At 42.3% G+C, this 17503-nt stretch overlaps 1 protein-coding gene across 1 annotated transcript; it reads left to right on the forward strand.

The window, feature by feature from the left end:
• Positions 1-980: 980 nt before the first annotated feature.
• Positions 981-5155, forward strand: phlda1 (pleckstrin homology-like domain, family A, member 1). The gene is made up of 2 exons (XM_069713189.1): positions 981-1517; positions 3034-5155. Exon 1 carries the CDS (start codon positions 1002-1004, stop codon positions 1476-1478), a length of 477 nt encoding a protein of 158 aa, XP_069569290.1. The 5' UTR covers positions 981-1001; the 3' UTR covers positions 1479-1517; positions 3034-5155.
• The last annotated feature ends 12348 nt before the right edge of the window (positions 5156-17503 follow it).

Below are 17503 nucleotides of genomic sequence, written 5' to 3' on the forward strand. Positions count from 1 at the left end.
TGGTCCCGATTTGACATGTAGTACAGGTTAGATGTGTATATCCACTTTAAGATCAATTGTAAAAAAAATAAATCTGAAATTGTAACTCTGATTAAACGATGGTTTTCAACCTTTCTATGACCGGGGACTTCATGAAAAGAGCTGGTGGTCCCAACCCTGATTAAACATGGTGATTGTACCTCATCACACTGATCACGTTTTCATTTTGAGGAGTGTTTGGGGCTTGAAGCTGTGAGTATATAAAGCTGCCAGGTGTTTATCAACCAACTCTTGAAAACCTGCACTGCAAGAATAAAGTGATTTTATTCAAAGTGTTGCAAATCATTCATTTGGATGACACTGCTCTGTGTATGAAGGTATTTCATGTGATTTTAGAAGCCTTTAAGTGCATGGTGAGACTGAAATGGTTTTCATGCATTCAGAAAGTATGAATAGAGATATTATATTTCTAAATAAAAGCCTCTCGTCTATGCTGGAGATTAAACTCATAATTGTCTTAAGGAACTTTAAAATAGCTGCTAAATTCACAATAATGAAGTGGCTGCCCAAAATAAAAAAAAAGAAGGTTATCTGCTGTTTATTGTTGTGATCGTCTCAGGAGGCTGGACGCCCCTCGGGGGGCGGTGCACCTCTTCAGACCCCTCCCCCTCCCAAACTCCCCTCACACGCGCGCACACACACAAATACACACACATACACTCTGTGTGACCAGCGAGCATACAGGCAGCTGCCTTCTCACTACAACGAGCAGCGCGCTGCACCGCAGTCACAGCAGCATCTCATGCCTTCACTTGCTCCGTGACAGACAGCCGTCCGTCCGTCCAGCCGTCCATCCGTCCATCCGTCCAGCCGTCCGTCCCGTGAAGCAGCCACGAAAGCGGGGGGGGGGGGGGGGGGGGGGGGGGGGGGGGGGGGGGGGGGGGGGGGGGGGGGGGGGGGGGGGGGGGGGGGGGGGGGGGGGGGGGGGGGGGGGGGCGGCAGTCTGAAGCGTTCAGGTGAAGATGCTGGAAAACGGGAGGAAGGTGTTCAAGGAGGGTTTGTTGGAGAAACGAAGCGACGGGCTGCTGCAGCTCTGGAAGAAGAAGCACTGCGTCCTGACCGAGGACGGCGTGCTGCTGCTGCCGCCCAAGCAGCACGACCACCCGCAGCACCACCACCACCACCACCACCAGCAGCACCACGGCGGCGGGGACATGGGCAAAGTCAAGGAGCTGCACTTCGCCAACATGAAGACGGTGGACTGCGTGGAGCGGAAGGGCAAGTACGTGTATTTCACGGTGGTCATGACGGAGGGAAAGGAGATCGACTTCAGGTGCCCGCAGGACGAGGGCTGGAACGCGGAGATCACCTTGCAGATGGTCCAGTACAAGAATCGGCAAGCGATCCTGGCTGTCAAGTCCACACGGCAGAAGCAGCAGTTGCTCGTCGTGCAGATGCCCGGACAGAAGACCATCCGCAGCTCGCCGAACGTGGCGTGACCTGCGGCGAGTCCCGCGGACACTGGTGCACCATTAGCGGTAAGACCGTGGAAGAGAGAGACGGGGGCTCCCCGGTGCCGGGGACCACCTGGGGATCCCCTCACAAATTTAGGACCCTTTTTCCTTTTGTTTCCTGGATATTTGTACCATGAGTGAGGACGTCTGTGTCCCTCACTGATCAAACACGGAGCCAATATTCTTTCAAAGGGAGACACAATTGTACAGGATATGGATTCTTTTTTAAAATGTATTTATTGCGTTATGAAAAGTTTTGGAGCCCCTGCTTTAGACCTGCCTATACCTCCGCATCATGGAGGGGGAATATTCCGCAGGAAAATGTGCTGGATATACATTACCTGGCAGGAGTAATATTTCACACAAGTAGGGCTTCTCAATACCCGAAACATATGTCTTTACGCGCGAATATAGTTTGAAATTACGCACGTCGCGTGATTAATTACGCTTAGACAAGCTTCAAAGGTGAATTGGGTTTTTTAAATAATCCATTTACAATTGGAGTTAGAAGGTTGAATCAGCTTGAACTTGTGTCGAAGTTCATACATTAGAGTTGAAGTCAATGTAAAGTGAAGTGTGATTTACCCCAGATATCCACATTTAGCGTAAAGACGCGCGGATTACGCGTAAATATCACAGTCAGGTGGATTCCAGATGTGTGTGCGCACGCAAATTGGCCTTCTAATGAGCACTCAAACATATGCTGTTGTGCAGATTCAGCTGTGAGCCTCACAAGAGTCAAGTGCATTTACAGTACAACCAAACACTGGCTGAAGCAGTGTGCAGTGAAATGCGCTGCAGGGGGCTCTCCGTGGCACGTGGTGATTCGTTGTCCCACTGAGGTTTTAACTGGGCACAATGTGAACTAAACCTCCAGAAACGCCTCATGTCATGTTGACAAATATTAGGCAGGAGTCAACAAACATGGTGGATATACTGGTCCTGAAGTGTTTCCACATCCAGTCCTTGCAAAGACTTTGATTTGACCCCATCACTGTCACAATAAGGGTCTTTACTGTTATTTTAATAAGCACAATATTCCATATTTTCCCTCCTGCTCCAAACTAATTTTAGTAAATTCATTTAAAGGCATTTAGACACTTAAACTAAAAGGCCATGATGCATATCAGATGTTTCACCCCCAGAGGGCTTCAGTTTACTGATGTCTTATTGCGCTGCAGGGCTTCACCTACCTTTTAAGATCAGAATATGAGAATTTTTGCAGCATTTTGAATTTGGTCATTTGGGTCGTGTGCTTGAGATTTGGGTGTCCAATCAAAATATTCTCTCATGACCTCAGTTCTTATAAAATCCTGGCTACGGCCCTGCTGCAGTAATCCTCACTCTTCTTTCATTTATATAAAAATAAATGTGTCCTCCATAAAGTTTCCATTTTGTCAATATAATGGGACATCCAGACTGCTGACAGAAGCAGCCTGCGGTCCCGTTCTATTGAGCTCATGTTTGAAGTGACTTTAAGGTTCCTGTGCCTCCTGTGTCAGCCACAATCTGCAGTCTGTCTAATCGATTGCTTCCGCAGGTTAATTGAACACTCAGCTGGAGGATGATTATGAACACCGGCTGCATCTCCCCCTGCCGCTTTCCCACCGAGCTCCATTCTCCAGGAGAACCCCTCTTCCATGTAGCGGTTTTCATGGACCGGCGCCACGTCCCTTTTCAATACAGAGACTTATTTCACAAAGGACAGGTGGACAGAAAGCACGAGAGAAAACAACCGTATTCGACCGTGCAATGGGATTATCCCGTATTTATTAGACGTGTAGATATATTTTCTATAAAAAAAAATGATATGTTGTTGATGAATGGAACTGGAAGTACTCGACCTAAGGTTCACAGCCGACGAGTCAGTTAGCTTATACAGATATCTTAGGATGGTTGCTGTAGGTTAGCCATGCCATGTTTCATGGTCCATGATTTCATTTTTCAACTGAACCAAAGACTCATTTCATTACATTTCTCTTTCCCGTGCAGTGTTACACTTCACAATATCACACATCCATAGATACTGTGCATGGTGAGACGCCTGCTCCACACTTTGTTTTAAGTGCTTCATCCATTAATAGCAACAGTATATTTTGGTATTTTCATTGTGTACCTCAGTTATTTTCCATCATTTGATTTGGTTGCGTTTGTACATACAAAGGCTTTCTCTTGTTCTCCTGTGAGTCTTAAATCTGAGGAAGATACCAGCTCATCGCCCTCTGTGGTTACAGCGACGACCTTAGTTCTAGTAACATGCACAGCGGAGGTTTCGTTATACCGACAGTGTTCTGAAGCTGAGCCGCCCTAAAGACAGTTTCACTGGTCGCATTAAATCTTTTCTGGGGAGGAAACATCAGACTGAAAGCCAGTAATGAAAGCCAAAGGAGACCAAAACCAGAAACGGAGGAAAAGTATCCTGATATTGTCAAATTTGTGGAAATATAGAAATACTTTCTTTGTGATGCAGCTTTCTCGTTGCCTATTCTCTACATCGGATCATCTGTTTTTCCTTAAACTGATTAATACGCGCTCTGAATCTTACTGTTCCGTCAGCAACGAAGCGAACTACCTTGTTGACTGACAGCAAACTATCCGGTCAGTCTCTGACAGGCGCTGGCAAGCTAAAGTGGATTACAACTAGCCTGCATGGCTAATTTTGCCATGTTGCTGTTCACATGTATTGTGCTGTGGCATTTCTTTTTTAGTGTGAAAGGGCCTTTAGCGGAGCGGGACACCATCTCTCAGGATTACACCCATTACTTCGAGAAAGGTGACACACAGAGAAGGTTTTTCCGGCCTCAGCTCGGTGGAGTCCTTTTTTCTGAGCTGAATGACTTCTTGCTGACTTCTGATAGTCACAAATAATTCACCACCATACGTCTCTTCCTGGATTGTTCATGTGTTTAAAGAGTTTTTGTGAAGCTCAGAACTTTTCGTTTTGATAATTTATGCCGGATAAGCAGAATTCCTTTCTCGAATAGTTTGTAATTTTACATCATGATGTGATAAGGCCAGGGAAGCTTTCTATAGAAAACACATCTTCTTCGCTAGTTAGCTAGCCTTGGACCTTTTTGTATTTTGACTTGAGTTTACCATGGCTAACCAGCTAAATTAAGCAAAATCAGACTCTTTGGCTCCACCCACTGATGTTAATTACAACCAATCAGATTGTTTCTGTCTCTGTTGCAGCTCCGCCTCAGAAATGTTCATAAAACTATGTCACTAATTTGCATTACATGTAGAAGAACAGACTAAATACTTGTAAAGGTGGTGGTACACAGAGCAGCATGTAGGGGAACAGTCCCAGAGATTTCATGAAGTGTTGCTATCAGGAAACATTCCACCTCACTGTGGCTTCATGTGTTTCCCAGTTTGCTGGGAGTGTTTCCCGCTGCTTTTATTCCCCTCTTGCCAGTGTCTCACCGCCGGACGGACTCATGCCTCTGTGCTGTTGTCATCTCCCATACAGGGTCATAGCCGTGCCCGTCATCTAATGCGACTGGTGTGATGCTTCTCCGACATGCCTTCCTGTTGCCATCATTACACACAGATATAGCTGTGCCCTTAGTAGCCACTGTCCAATTTCTTATTTCAATGTGAGATCTATTTTCATACCTCGAAAAGATACATTCCATTAAAAAAAACAAAAACGAAATCAGCACCCGCGTCCCGTGTGGTTTCTCTCCTCTTCCTCACTCAGCAGCACATGAATGTCAGTTCCCAGCAGTTCACCGGGGTCATTTAAACGACCTGTTTAACTCACTGCTGCTCTGTTGGTCTGCAGCCTTTCATGCTTTGCAACCACTGAACCTCTCACCCCGTGTTTCCTGGTCTAAAAGTAGAAGCCGTGGAGAGAATTGGGTTTCACTGCCAGTTGTTGCCGCTCACAAAAAAACTGCCAGCACGTAATGTGAAGAGAAACACGTGGCTCCGACTACCCGGTGGTGCAGACTCAAGCCGAGCTAATTCGATTAAACACAGTGCACATGACAGCATCCCTTCTGACACATGAAGGGCTCGCTGCTGCTGGAGAGGAACACGGCTCAATATAAAGAATTGGATTTTACACTCGACTCCCACCCCTGTCCTTCAATACCTGCTTATAGTCAGCGGTGGTGCAGTCATAGTGCATAATGGAAATGCACTTACACATCAGACAGTTAGCGGATGTATCTCGAGTGAAGACTAAAAATAGTTGAAGTCCGTGATCACCTCCATTGCAAGCAGAAAATACTGAAGCAGAAACTTTTGCTGGAGAGCTGCCAGTGGTCACAAGTAGCTATTACATGATAACAGTAAATATAACAGAATTTACACAGCAGTGTTTATTTTTAGTTTAATAACGGTAGACACCATAAAACACTAGTCATTCTAAAACTAACTTAAGTTGGATAAAGGTTTGTTTCGTCCCTTATACATTTTGCTTTTACTTTTTAATAGGAAGATTGTCTTATTTCTTTCAAAAGGTAAATAGTGTCACTTTAATGGCTTATTTTGGCCAATTTATGCATTAAACTGACCTCTTTGATGAAGAAAACAAACAGATCCCTGTTAACACTTTATTTGAAAGTTTAATGAACTCTAAATAATAAAATAATTGTTTTCAAGTATGTTTGCTGAACTGAACCATGTAATGTTGCATTACTTAAAGGTTGATAAAATGCACAATTATTGCCAAAAATGAGCAATTTTGCCACATGGAAAACCAAGATTCAAAACAATAAAGATTCCAATTATAAATTAAACTTACTTACAAACTTACTTAGAGAGCTCAATTTGTACCAAATACCAAGATCACTTCATTAAACAGATATCAGCACATACTACCCTGGTAAAATACAGTCTTCTCATAAGCCTGACAAAAAAAAGTTATTTGTTTTCATTGGCAGTTTTGTGTTCAGACTGAAGCTTCGAGAGGATAAACAAGGAGATGATTAAGTTACAGTCATCCCTGTTGTTGACATCCCTCCAACATGGCGGCACAGCCCTTTGAACCGGCTCCAGCAGCTGCTCTTCAAACATTACTTAAGAAGCCTCTGTAGCTCCCTCTTGGTATGCGTGATGACCGCTAACTTATTCCTCACCATCAGCAGCTCTCTTTGATCTGGAGGAAGATGGAGGGACTTTGTGACAGCAGGTGCGTGAGGCTGGAAGTGATTTAGGAAGAGCATCTAATCCAGATTTGTGGGGTCCCATTTCATTAAACTTCCTGCCACCAGAGTTTTTAATAAATTCTACTAAAATAGGAGGAAACAGTGCTTTTTTTTTTTATGGGGGGGGGGGGGGATTACCTTTAACTGTGGATTGATACTCATTTGGTGCTGTGGTGAGGATTTCCTGCAGCAGGACACATGTTGGTGTATGTGGGCCTTAAACTACATGGTAATGAAGGATCATGTCAGCCAGTTCAACAGTGTGGCTCACTGCTGTGTTCAATAGTTTCTGAACAGTAGAGTAAAAAGGCTCCAAACAAATGATTCATAGCTTTCATCTCTATGGAAGCTATGAATCATTTGTTTGGAGCCTTTTTATGGACTTTGGTGAGAATAATACAGAATATTACTTGACTTAAGCTGCCAGGGTGCTTCTTCAGAAGTGCTTGTCACACATGGTTGAACAGTTTTGTAAAGTGCTGAAGCAAGCCAAATACCTAAAATAGTCTTTTTGCGAGGAGGAAAACATGCCTTTCAATGATGTGATGAATTTTAGCTGACAAAAGTTAGAATGTCAGAATCGACACTGCAGCATAAAACAGATCCAAACCCTCGATGTTTTCAGAAACTGCAGCAGCTCGAAGCTGATGAATGATGGAAGTTAAATCCATGCTGACTCATTTCATAGCAGGTTTTTTTTGGATGGATAATACAAGTTTCAAGGTGTTGCACCAGCAATAAATTAAATAACTAATGTAGCAAGGTAAGAAAGGCCTCATTAAATCTCCAAAATTTAACAGAAGAAAGACGACAGTTAGACACACTAAATGCACTGAGCGCATTATTGATATTATATTAGTAAAGTTTTCAAAAGTGATTTCAAAGCAGACACTGAGCCAGTCAACCTGAGATATTCTGGTAAACCATTCCACCGACTTGAGACCTGGTTGTAAAGGCACCGTTGCCCCTGGTTACGAGGTTTGTTGTAGGCACATCAGTAATGCTGCCATCGAGATCCCGAGATTATGAGCAGGTACATACTGTATGGGGTCAAAAGGTCACAAATATATGGTAGGGTGGTGAATAAACGATACGAAAATGTGAAATACTCACCTGAGAATATTTCGCATCAAAATTCTTCATTGGGGCAGCCATGTCAAATTACAACAGTTGTTCAAAAATGGACTCCTACTTCAGATAAAATGATGGATTCAGCATCCTCCAGTGATGATGATCTTGTCCTCCTCTTCCTCATTTGACAAAACAAGAGGAGATTTTGGTTTGTTAGCCAAGAATGCTGTGACACTGTATGACCAACTCTAACACGTCCAAAGATAAACTGCTCACTGTTCACATAGATTGTGATTGATTGTAATAGATTCTGACAGGTCCAACGATGTGACTCCTTGTGTTGTCCTTGGGATTGTTTTCTTTGTCATTTCTGCTTTTACTCACTGTGTGAAAACTCAGAAAAACATTAAAAAAAAAATAAAAAAAGCACTTCTTTGCTGTGTCACATTTGCGTTCTGTAGGAATTAAAAAGTGAAAAAATAGTTCATTAACGTGTGAAATGAAAATGAAACCTTTTGAGTGACGACCTTCACGATGAAAGATAAGTTTCCTCCTGTGTGTGTGTGTGTGTGTGTGTGTGTGTGTGTGTGTGTGTGTGTGTGTGTGTGTGTGTCCTTCCCTTCTCTGAACACAAACCCGTAGTGGGTTGCAGAAACTCCTCACTCAGCCTGTGAAGTGCTGACGGTGTCGTACACTGTTTGACTTTCTTGATTGAACACTTCTAATCTGAACCCAGTCCGTTAGAACAGAGTAGAGAACAGCTCTTACACTGTTCAATGCTGCTGTGTCCTGCATCTCTAACTCCGTCATTTAAACAGACCGTTCTTGTGAATGCATCAAAGTTGCGTGTGAAACAAAGCATGAATGTTGTCAGGCCTTGTTTACTTTATGGAAATGTACTGTATGTGTGTGTCTATAAATCTCATGATATTTCGACTCAATCTGGATCTATTGTATCTGAGTAAGCAGAATGACGTCATGAGGGTACCTCAGGCAGCGGTAGATCCATAAACTGAATATCACTCGTATAGCTAAAGACCACTGTGATTAATACAGATTCTTTTTAATCCGTCCCGTATTCTATTTATGGAGCTATTCAACTGCTGAATTGCCAAACATGTTTCTGAATGCTGAGCTACAACACAACACACCTGGGAGAGGCCAGGAGAGCAGCGGTGGAGGAGCTCAGGTTGCAAAAGCAGTCCTGAAAGGATGGATTGATTTGTCGTCTTGTTGTGAGAACTTCGAACTCTGAACCAGTTTTGTTGGGAGAGGGGCAAACCAAAGCCAGAGCAGGTCAACCCACCAGGCAGCTACCATCACCATCAGCTTTTCATGAAGACATCATGAGGAGGATGAAGTCCTGCAGCTCCGTGTTTGGCGCATGTTTCTGGAAACCTGATGAATATATGTCCACTAGTCTGTTTGTCTTAGTTCTGTTTCCTGTTTGGCTAAATGCTCCATTATGTTCGTTGTTAGTAACTTCATTATTCTGCCTGTGTACCGAGCAGGTGGCGTAAAGCGGGTCTATCGGAGATGTTTCTCTGTAAACTGCTGCTTCCTGCTGGGAATGAAGTGATTACTGGAGTGAATCGAGTGAAACAAAACAAAGAGTTGTGGGTGGTAAAACCAAAACAATGAGCTGAATGTCTGAAGTGACTGATAATTATCTGTAGGTTTGTCTCTGTGAGTGACCCCTTTTACATGATACGGGCATTTAAGCAATTAACATAAAAATAAGAAGAGCAGTTTTATCGAAACATGTTTTTATTTTGGATATTCAAAATATAATACACACACAAACACACACACATATATATGTATATATATATATAGACACACACGAGGTTGGGTCAGTAAGTTGTGAGACTGCTTCTGTTGTGAGTAGACGGGGAAGCTGGAACCTGGTTGAGTGAGTGTTCCAATCTTTGCTGCTTCATCAACATCAGCACCTGATTTACACGTTTTATGAGTGTTGGGTCGGGCGCACGACGCTTTCACCGTGGACATGAGCAGAAGGCAGATGAACATTTTTTTTTGTCTACCTCTGCAATGAGCTGGGCGAGATGTTATGAGTGGCGTTCGTGTTTCAAGAGGAGCAGAACGTCACTGCCCGAAAAAAAACCCCGAAAAACGAGGCGCGTCAGGTCAGGAGCCCAACCAGGTGGATTTTCTTTGGGGTTGGAGGCTGGGCACCGCGAATTCTCCCCCCAACACGGAGTTTAACTGTGACGTTCTGAGGCATCTGAGGGAAAACATTTCGAGCAAACAACCCCAACTGTGGCGCCTAGGATCTCCAACATGACGTGAGAGATGTCTGGAAGCGGCGCTCACAGAAACGTGTAACTCAGGCTCTCAATGGACCAAATTTGCGGGAAGCAGAAGAATTTTCAAAACGTTTTGATCGACCCTCGTAATGTGCTCAGTGCTCAGCGGTTAGGAAATCTCATGGTCAGCAAATCAGAGAATGGATTTTATATTTATGACCCAGATATCCTCTCATTGCAGCAGCAGACCAGATTTGCCGTCCTACTGTTATCATAGTTAATATGCTCTCACCTTTCAGTAGGAATATGCAGGTGGTGTAACGTGTACATTTTGCATATGTGCTGTGCTTCCTTCATTATTCATACACAGCATCATGCAGCATGTAATCCACTGATTATGCTCAAGGTGCTGAAACAAAGCATGATGCATAGGCATACAGGCTACAGTATATTATGATGACGTGTGTGCAAGCTCGATAAAACTGTATAAGATTTGCTGTTTTTATGTTCTCTTTCAGTTTCAGCCAAGCAGTCCGATGGTCACAGACGGTCTTCAGCACCGCTGCTCCATTAACTCCACCTGCTTATTTCCTTGCCAACTTTGCAGGAACCAGTAAGTTAGTTCATGGTCTAGTTTGTCCTGTTTTTTTCTTCATGTTTGTTCACTCTATTATAAAAACTTTACAGATGGCGCACGAGTGCTGTTAACTACCGTCTAAAAGCCATAATCATCTTCATCCTTGTCATTGCTCAGATTAGAGGGACTCGGCTGCCACTCCTACATCACTCCCACGTCCGTAATCACAGATCCCGCCGACATGTGGACGTAGTAGCTCCTCGGCTCGCTCTGTTATTCAAAGTGCCTGGCGAGGAGATAACAGGTACGCAAAGAAAAGCACATCACTCCGGGACATCTGGCGTTAGCTCGACTCCTTCATCAGACGGAGAAACAGCTCATCAGCACGGAGAGCGGAGGGCAGATTGTTCACACGCTCGCTGTTTTGTTTTCTCCCGACTGCGTAGGCAGAAGATAGATAAGTGTATGATTGCTTTATGGTGCTTCATTCAGGCTGTTTGTTGGAATCAAAGCCAAGTTCTTGTTGCCTTTTGTGTTTATTTCTAATGGATCAGATACTAGCGAGAATCATTTTTAAATGGGAAGTTTCATTATTTAGAAGTTGTGGATTATGAGGAACACAACATGATTAATGTCATACTATACAACTATGCTTTTTGTGAATAGCCATTAACCGGCTGTGCACTGTTGTATAGGCACATGCAAATCCAGGAATACTTAGACATCTGCTCACCAGTACATTAACTGCGTTTTATACATTCTATGTAAATGACCCAAATGGTAAAAGCAGATAATGATGAGCAAGACAAGCCCGCTCTTTGAGAAAGTGTTCAGCTTGTCATTTTGCCCATTTCACTCCATGTGTTTGTGCGTGGGCGCAGATTGGAGTTTCAGTTATGCAAACATGTCTTGGAGGCAAATCTGCCCTGGCACACAAGGTCATCACTGGCTATCTCTGTGATTCAGAGGCACAGTGACTTCTTTTGGGTTCAGTTCATTTTTTGTCAGATTCCCATCGGCATGCACGAGTAACAGTCTTCTTGGCTGAGTTACGTCAGAGGTTTTCTTGTAATGGAAAGTCAGACAGAGGAAAAAGAGGAAAGGAGAGGAGGAAGTTCATGTTAACGACACCTGATGTTTAAGGTAAGTTATGCTCCTCAGCTACATTAAAGCTCTGGGTCTGTCTGCCCGATCAGCTCTGTGATTTCACACCAACTTGGTTTGGTCCAAATCAAAATACAAAGGTGCCACAGATGATGTCTGGACCAAGGAGGCAAAAATCGTGGTGTTGGTCCTGATCAAACAGAACAATGTTTTTGCTTTGTTTGCAGTCGGAAAACTGTTTTTAGATGGTTTGGATTTTCCAACCAATTACAGAAAGTTCAGGCAGGCTATCGTCACCCATTAATCAACAGAAGAAGAAGACGAACTGGAGATTAGTGAAAATGAGCTGAGGTAGCTCATGGGGAGAGGAAGACAGAAAGTAAATGTAATTTGGTGCGACAAAGAAATTTAAAGTCAACTTTAAAAAAAGCATAAAAATACTGAAAATCATATAATGTTAATGTTCATGATGTTAATAACATTATAATATATAATTAAATTAATAACAATAAATTAATCTGTTTATTCAATTTTCTCAGTTCAAACTGAAAACAAATCTACAAACACAATCATTGTCAGGCAAAAGGACACGCAGCCCACGTAGGTGATGACAACAGGACATGTATGTCATGCAACGTTTTTTAATGCACCTGCAAAAATGCTAATTGAAACCAAAAGTAACTGGATAAAATGTATGCATGAGAGAAAAACATCATTGTGGGTCCGGACTTTCATGGCTGAAAACTGCCTTAGACTGCAAACTAGTTGTCCTCTTATGCTCATATTCCATTTATCTCATTAAATTGGACAGTTTTGTGAAAATAAACAAGTGTTAGATCTTTAGTAGCTTCTTAAATTAGAAACTGTGTTTCTTTAAAGCTTCACTAATAAATGCTTTAATATCAACAAATCAAATTAGCAGGTATAATGTGAGTGATATAATACCGATAGAGTCCCTGAGAATTAATACCCGACTACCATATTCCGCAGCTCTTTGCACTGGTGTGTGCTTGTTTTAAAGCTGCATGAAAACAATATTTTCATACCAACAATTAACCAAATTGAATACTGGTCTATACTTGTTGTGTTAAGTAGCCTGCTGTTTGTATAATTTGACCAAAATGTATTGTCTGCCATTCGAACCTCGACTGTTGGTTAACATCCCCTCCAAATTCAGAAAAAAAAAAAAGATGGAGATTTTTGCGGCCTAAATAAAACAATATGGTGTGTTATTTTTTTCAGCAGCAGCTCTGAGAAGTGTGTGTATAACTCAAACTGCAGTTTACTGTGTGAGTACAGTCTGGAGTGACTGAACCGTTGGCTCTCCTACATCTCTCGGCCTTTTGACCCTCTCTGTGCTTTCTGGCTTTAGTCTGAGACCATCTCCCTCTCCACACACACACACACACACACACACACACACACACACACACACACACACACACACACACACACACACACACACACACACACACACACACACACACACACAGCAGCACCTGTTGCCAAACCACCCGGCAGAGGCAGTGCCCCTCAGTTGGCTCGGCTCAGCCTCTCTCAGCGATTAGAGCAGGAAGTTGGTGATAAGAGCAGAAATGTCACCTTGGTCTCTGCTGCTGCTGAAAACTCTATAAACCCACACAGTTCACACACACACACACACACACACACACACACACACACACACACACACACACACACACACGCACGCACGCACGCACGCACGCACGCACACACACACAGACAGACAGACAGACAGACAGACAGGTGTGCTGACTGTAAAGGTGAGCTTTATGAGAATAGATTTCATAACCTCCCTTTGTGAGTTATAGAAACACAGCTGGAAGGAGCAGAGTAATCACAGGATTCAGATGGGGATTTTGTGTAATTTAGGATTATCACGAATCTGTCTCAACTCAACCATAATTTTGTTTCAGACATTTCGACACAAGAACATTACATTAACTGAAAATCCCCTCAGCAGCTTGAATGAGTGAATGAGTTTTTGATTTCAGTCGGTGGGCAAGCAGCTTTCTTAGCTTCTACATTAACATGAACCCAGTGAATCGGTTGATGAAACACTCTCCAGCTGAATTTTAATCAGTTTACTTTTCAAATTCTTGTTGACTCTGTAGTGAAACGCCATCAGACTCCGAGTTGGATCTATTTTGTCTCGTTTAATTGCATTCAACATTGTATTAAATGTTATTTAACAATAGTTGACCATCAGTACGGCCATCAGGTCTCTGAGTGATGAATTTTCCCCAGGAAGTTTGCTATTTAAATACATGTTTCTCTTAAAGGAGCGAGCCGAATCACAAACGTTTTTATGGTTTGCTGACATGTCCTGTGAATTGTGAATCGACTTACTTGCTTTCGTTGGTTGTTGAACCGGTTTATCCGCTTCTTATTTAACGCTATCACAAGCAGGTCGCAAAGTTAGTGTCACTGAGGGAACCGGGTCAAAGTGAAAATGTTACGAGGAGGCTACTTTACATGCTGTTACATTTGAATTTGAAAAACACTGTTAGCATACTGAAGGCGTGAGACGTGACAGCCGACAGCCTTGAACTGGGTGCATAGACTCTCGCTTCCTTTAGGACCTTAATCCTGCTTATTAATGGCCTGGATCCACAATCTTCTTCTGTGTTCAGTAAAGGCACATGATCTCCTCGCAATATTGAACATTTTCAGTCTTTTGTTGTCGGTGCAGTTTACTGTGCTACTTTCTTCCACCCATTTGTTCCTGTGTGTCTCTGATGAGCTTACACAGGAAGTCATCTGTCACACCTGCTTACAGTCGCTATAACTTTTTATAATGTTTGCACAGTTGCAGTTCAGGGGAGGACATAGAAATGACGCATAGCTTGTGCTGGTCTGCATAAAACATTTAAAACCTTTTTTCGTTACAACATTCATCCACAAAAGGAATTTGAAATGGACATAAAATTGTATAATTTACTCTGTAGTGGTATTAAGCTGAAATATTATTTCAAGAATTGGCCAAAATTTTGCTGCATTCATTTATAAATGATGTCATCAAAATGTTCAAACAAACAACCACTTCCGTTCCTCTGTTAGTTAAAGTGGCAACAACAATCGTGTCCTTCACTTTTGAGTTCCCCCCCCGGAAACATTTCCATATTGGCAATGTTTCTGTCTTTGATTGTGTTTTCTATATTACATTCATTTCATTTGAAAAGTGGTTGTGGATTTAAATACAGTTCTCAGGATGTCTCAGGCTTAAGAGTGGCTAATTTACCGTAAAAGTGCATCAAATGACAACCACAATGTGAAAGGTGCCTCTGGTGGTGATGAACTAACAGAGAATTATCGGTTAAAGCTGCAGCTCTCGGCTTTATGGAGCTTTATCGTGACTTTCAGCTCCTTGTATTTCTGTAAAATCTGTAAAATGACTGTTTGGTTCACTCTCACCACTCTCAGGCTGACATTTTCAGCCATAAACATTTTTTTCAGAGAAAAACTTGTAAAAAGCCACTGTACACTATGTACTGAGCAGCAAACAGAACCGGTTAGAGAGCAGCTGGTGAACATCGTGCTGCGTTTAGCAGCTAAAGAGCCAAATACTTCCTTCAGGAGTTAGTAGATACCAAAATTATACAGTTATACAAACATGAGGCTACAGCATGTATTTATGTCCCGGATATCTTCTCATTCAAGCGGGAGACCAGTTGTGCTGTTTCTTTGTTTCTCACACACACGCATAGTAAACATCCTCTATCAGTGTGAATATGCAGGTGGTGTGAGCTGTAGACTGCTGAATACAAATATACACAGACAGGCTGTGTGCATGACACACACACACACACACACACACACACACACACACACACACACACACACACACACACACACACACACACACACACACACACACACACACACACACACACACACACACACACACACACACACAGGTGTCACAGTGTCTGCCAGTGATAACAGCAGTCATTCAGATGAGCTGACTCGACCTCCTCCTCGCTCCCTCTGATTAGCTATAGGCCGGCAGCGGCAGCGACAGCGGTCTCTCGGCCAATCGCTGACCTCCCTCTGTTTGTGTGAAAAGAGCAGTTCCTCTTTTGCATGAGACTATTCTGTTGTTACACAGGGATTATCTTCTCCCAGAAGCCAAACTGCAGTTAAAAACAATGCAAATGGGGGACAGCAGACCACTTTGCAGGCAAATTAATCTGGAAAATAATTAGCCAGAACCGGTTTGGCCACTAAACGATGCAGCTTTTTGATGTTTCCTTTCAACAGCTGTAGTTTTTATTTTCCTAGACAGAGGCAGCTGGCATGAAGGAAATACATTTTCAGAGATATTCACAATTTGAATTTGAAGCGCTGTGATACTGTTTACTTCAGTGTGAACAACTGCAGGATTGAAAGCAGGAAGTGTGCATCAGATATCATCGTACAGCCCGAGCAGTCTGTGAGGCTTCTGCCTTTTCATGCACAAAATCAACCAGGAAAATTGTTGCAACAGGTTAGCTTTCACCAGAATCTGAGGGTGCCCTAGTAAGTTTAAAAATAATTACAAGTGAATGTCCAGTTTTCCCTTTTATTGTGTTCCCCCCCCCCCCATTTTAGCAGCTTTAAGAGATTAGTTAAGTGTTCTTTTTTTTTTTTTAATTTAAAAAAAATATTTTTTTTTTACATTTATAATGGTTTAAAAAACTATTAAACCTAGAACTCTAAGATCGATAACCAGTTTGAGGTCTCATTTTACCAGGTGCTGAATGTGGGAGAATCCATGTATTCATTGCAGGATCTTAATGAGTTTATTCTTTTTACAAAAGGCCTAAATTAGGATTACCAAAACCACAATGAGTAATTTGTTTTAGTTAATTTGTGTTAAGATTGTAGCAATTTAATACATTTACATATTGTTATGTAACTATTGTAAACAGTCTAAATCAACAATTTACATATTTAAATCAAATTAATTGCTTTATTTATTTCTGCTGTATACTTCCTTAAAACTATCACCACAAAGAGCTTTACAGTGAAAATTCTAAACACAAAATATAAAAGAAGGCAAAATAATTTGATCCTCTGGGGACTTACATTAAAAACTTTGGAGAAGTGTCCTATTAACCTGCTCAATTTGAAGTAAAGTGGAATTATTTTTATTTTACGTTTGTTTGTCTGCCTCATGCATTACAAATCTTTTTTAGCGCATCATACATCCAGAAAAAGAAACAATGGCATTATTTTCAAACTTCGGGAGTAATTCACAATTTTCATGTCTTTAACTTTTTTTAAAAGTTAAAGACATTTTTTCTAAGACAGAATTATACAAACGGTTGAATGTGAAAGGCTGTTAAGGAAAGAGCCTCCAGGTTTTCTCATACAGCTATGGACTTTATCAGATGCAGTTCAATGGAGTGGAGCACATAATACAGGTGAGCAATCAGTTTAAGCATTAACATTCCTCCTGACAGGTCGGATCACAAGTGGCCAGCAAAAATACAGGTGGAAGCGTTTCAAGACACATAGAGGTCCCATCTGTTCAGATGGTCTGGGACATTCGTTTAGTGGAAACGCAATGCGTCCTGAGGAAGCATTGAAAGACCACCTGCTCAGCTGACGTCCTCTGAATATCAATAAATGACCGAGTGCTCTGACGTGTTTCCCTCACGTTACAGCAGGTTCTTTACTTTTGGATGGTTTTTTTCCCCCCTCCATTCAATCCTTCACCTGAAGCTCTCAGCCTGCTCTTCTTTTATTTTTATTAAACCTTCTGTGCGATTCTGCCGAGTGCGGCTGATCTGTACTGACAGCAGGAGAGATTTACTGCAAACTTACGTTACA

This window comes from Brachyistius frenatus, unplaced genomic scaffold (genome assembly GCF_029030835.1).
Source record: "Brachyistius frenatus isolate BFR_SWC_R1_liver_20210118 unplaced genomic scaffold, ASM2903083v1 Contig_116, whole genome shotgun sequence".
In the NCBI taxonomy this organism is placed as follows: Eukaryota; Metazoa; Chordata; class Actinopteri; family Embiotocidae; genus Brachyistius; species Brachyistius frenatus.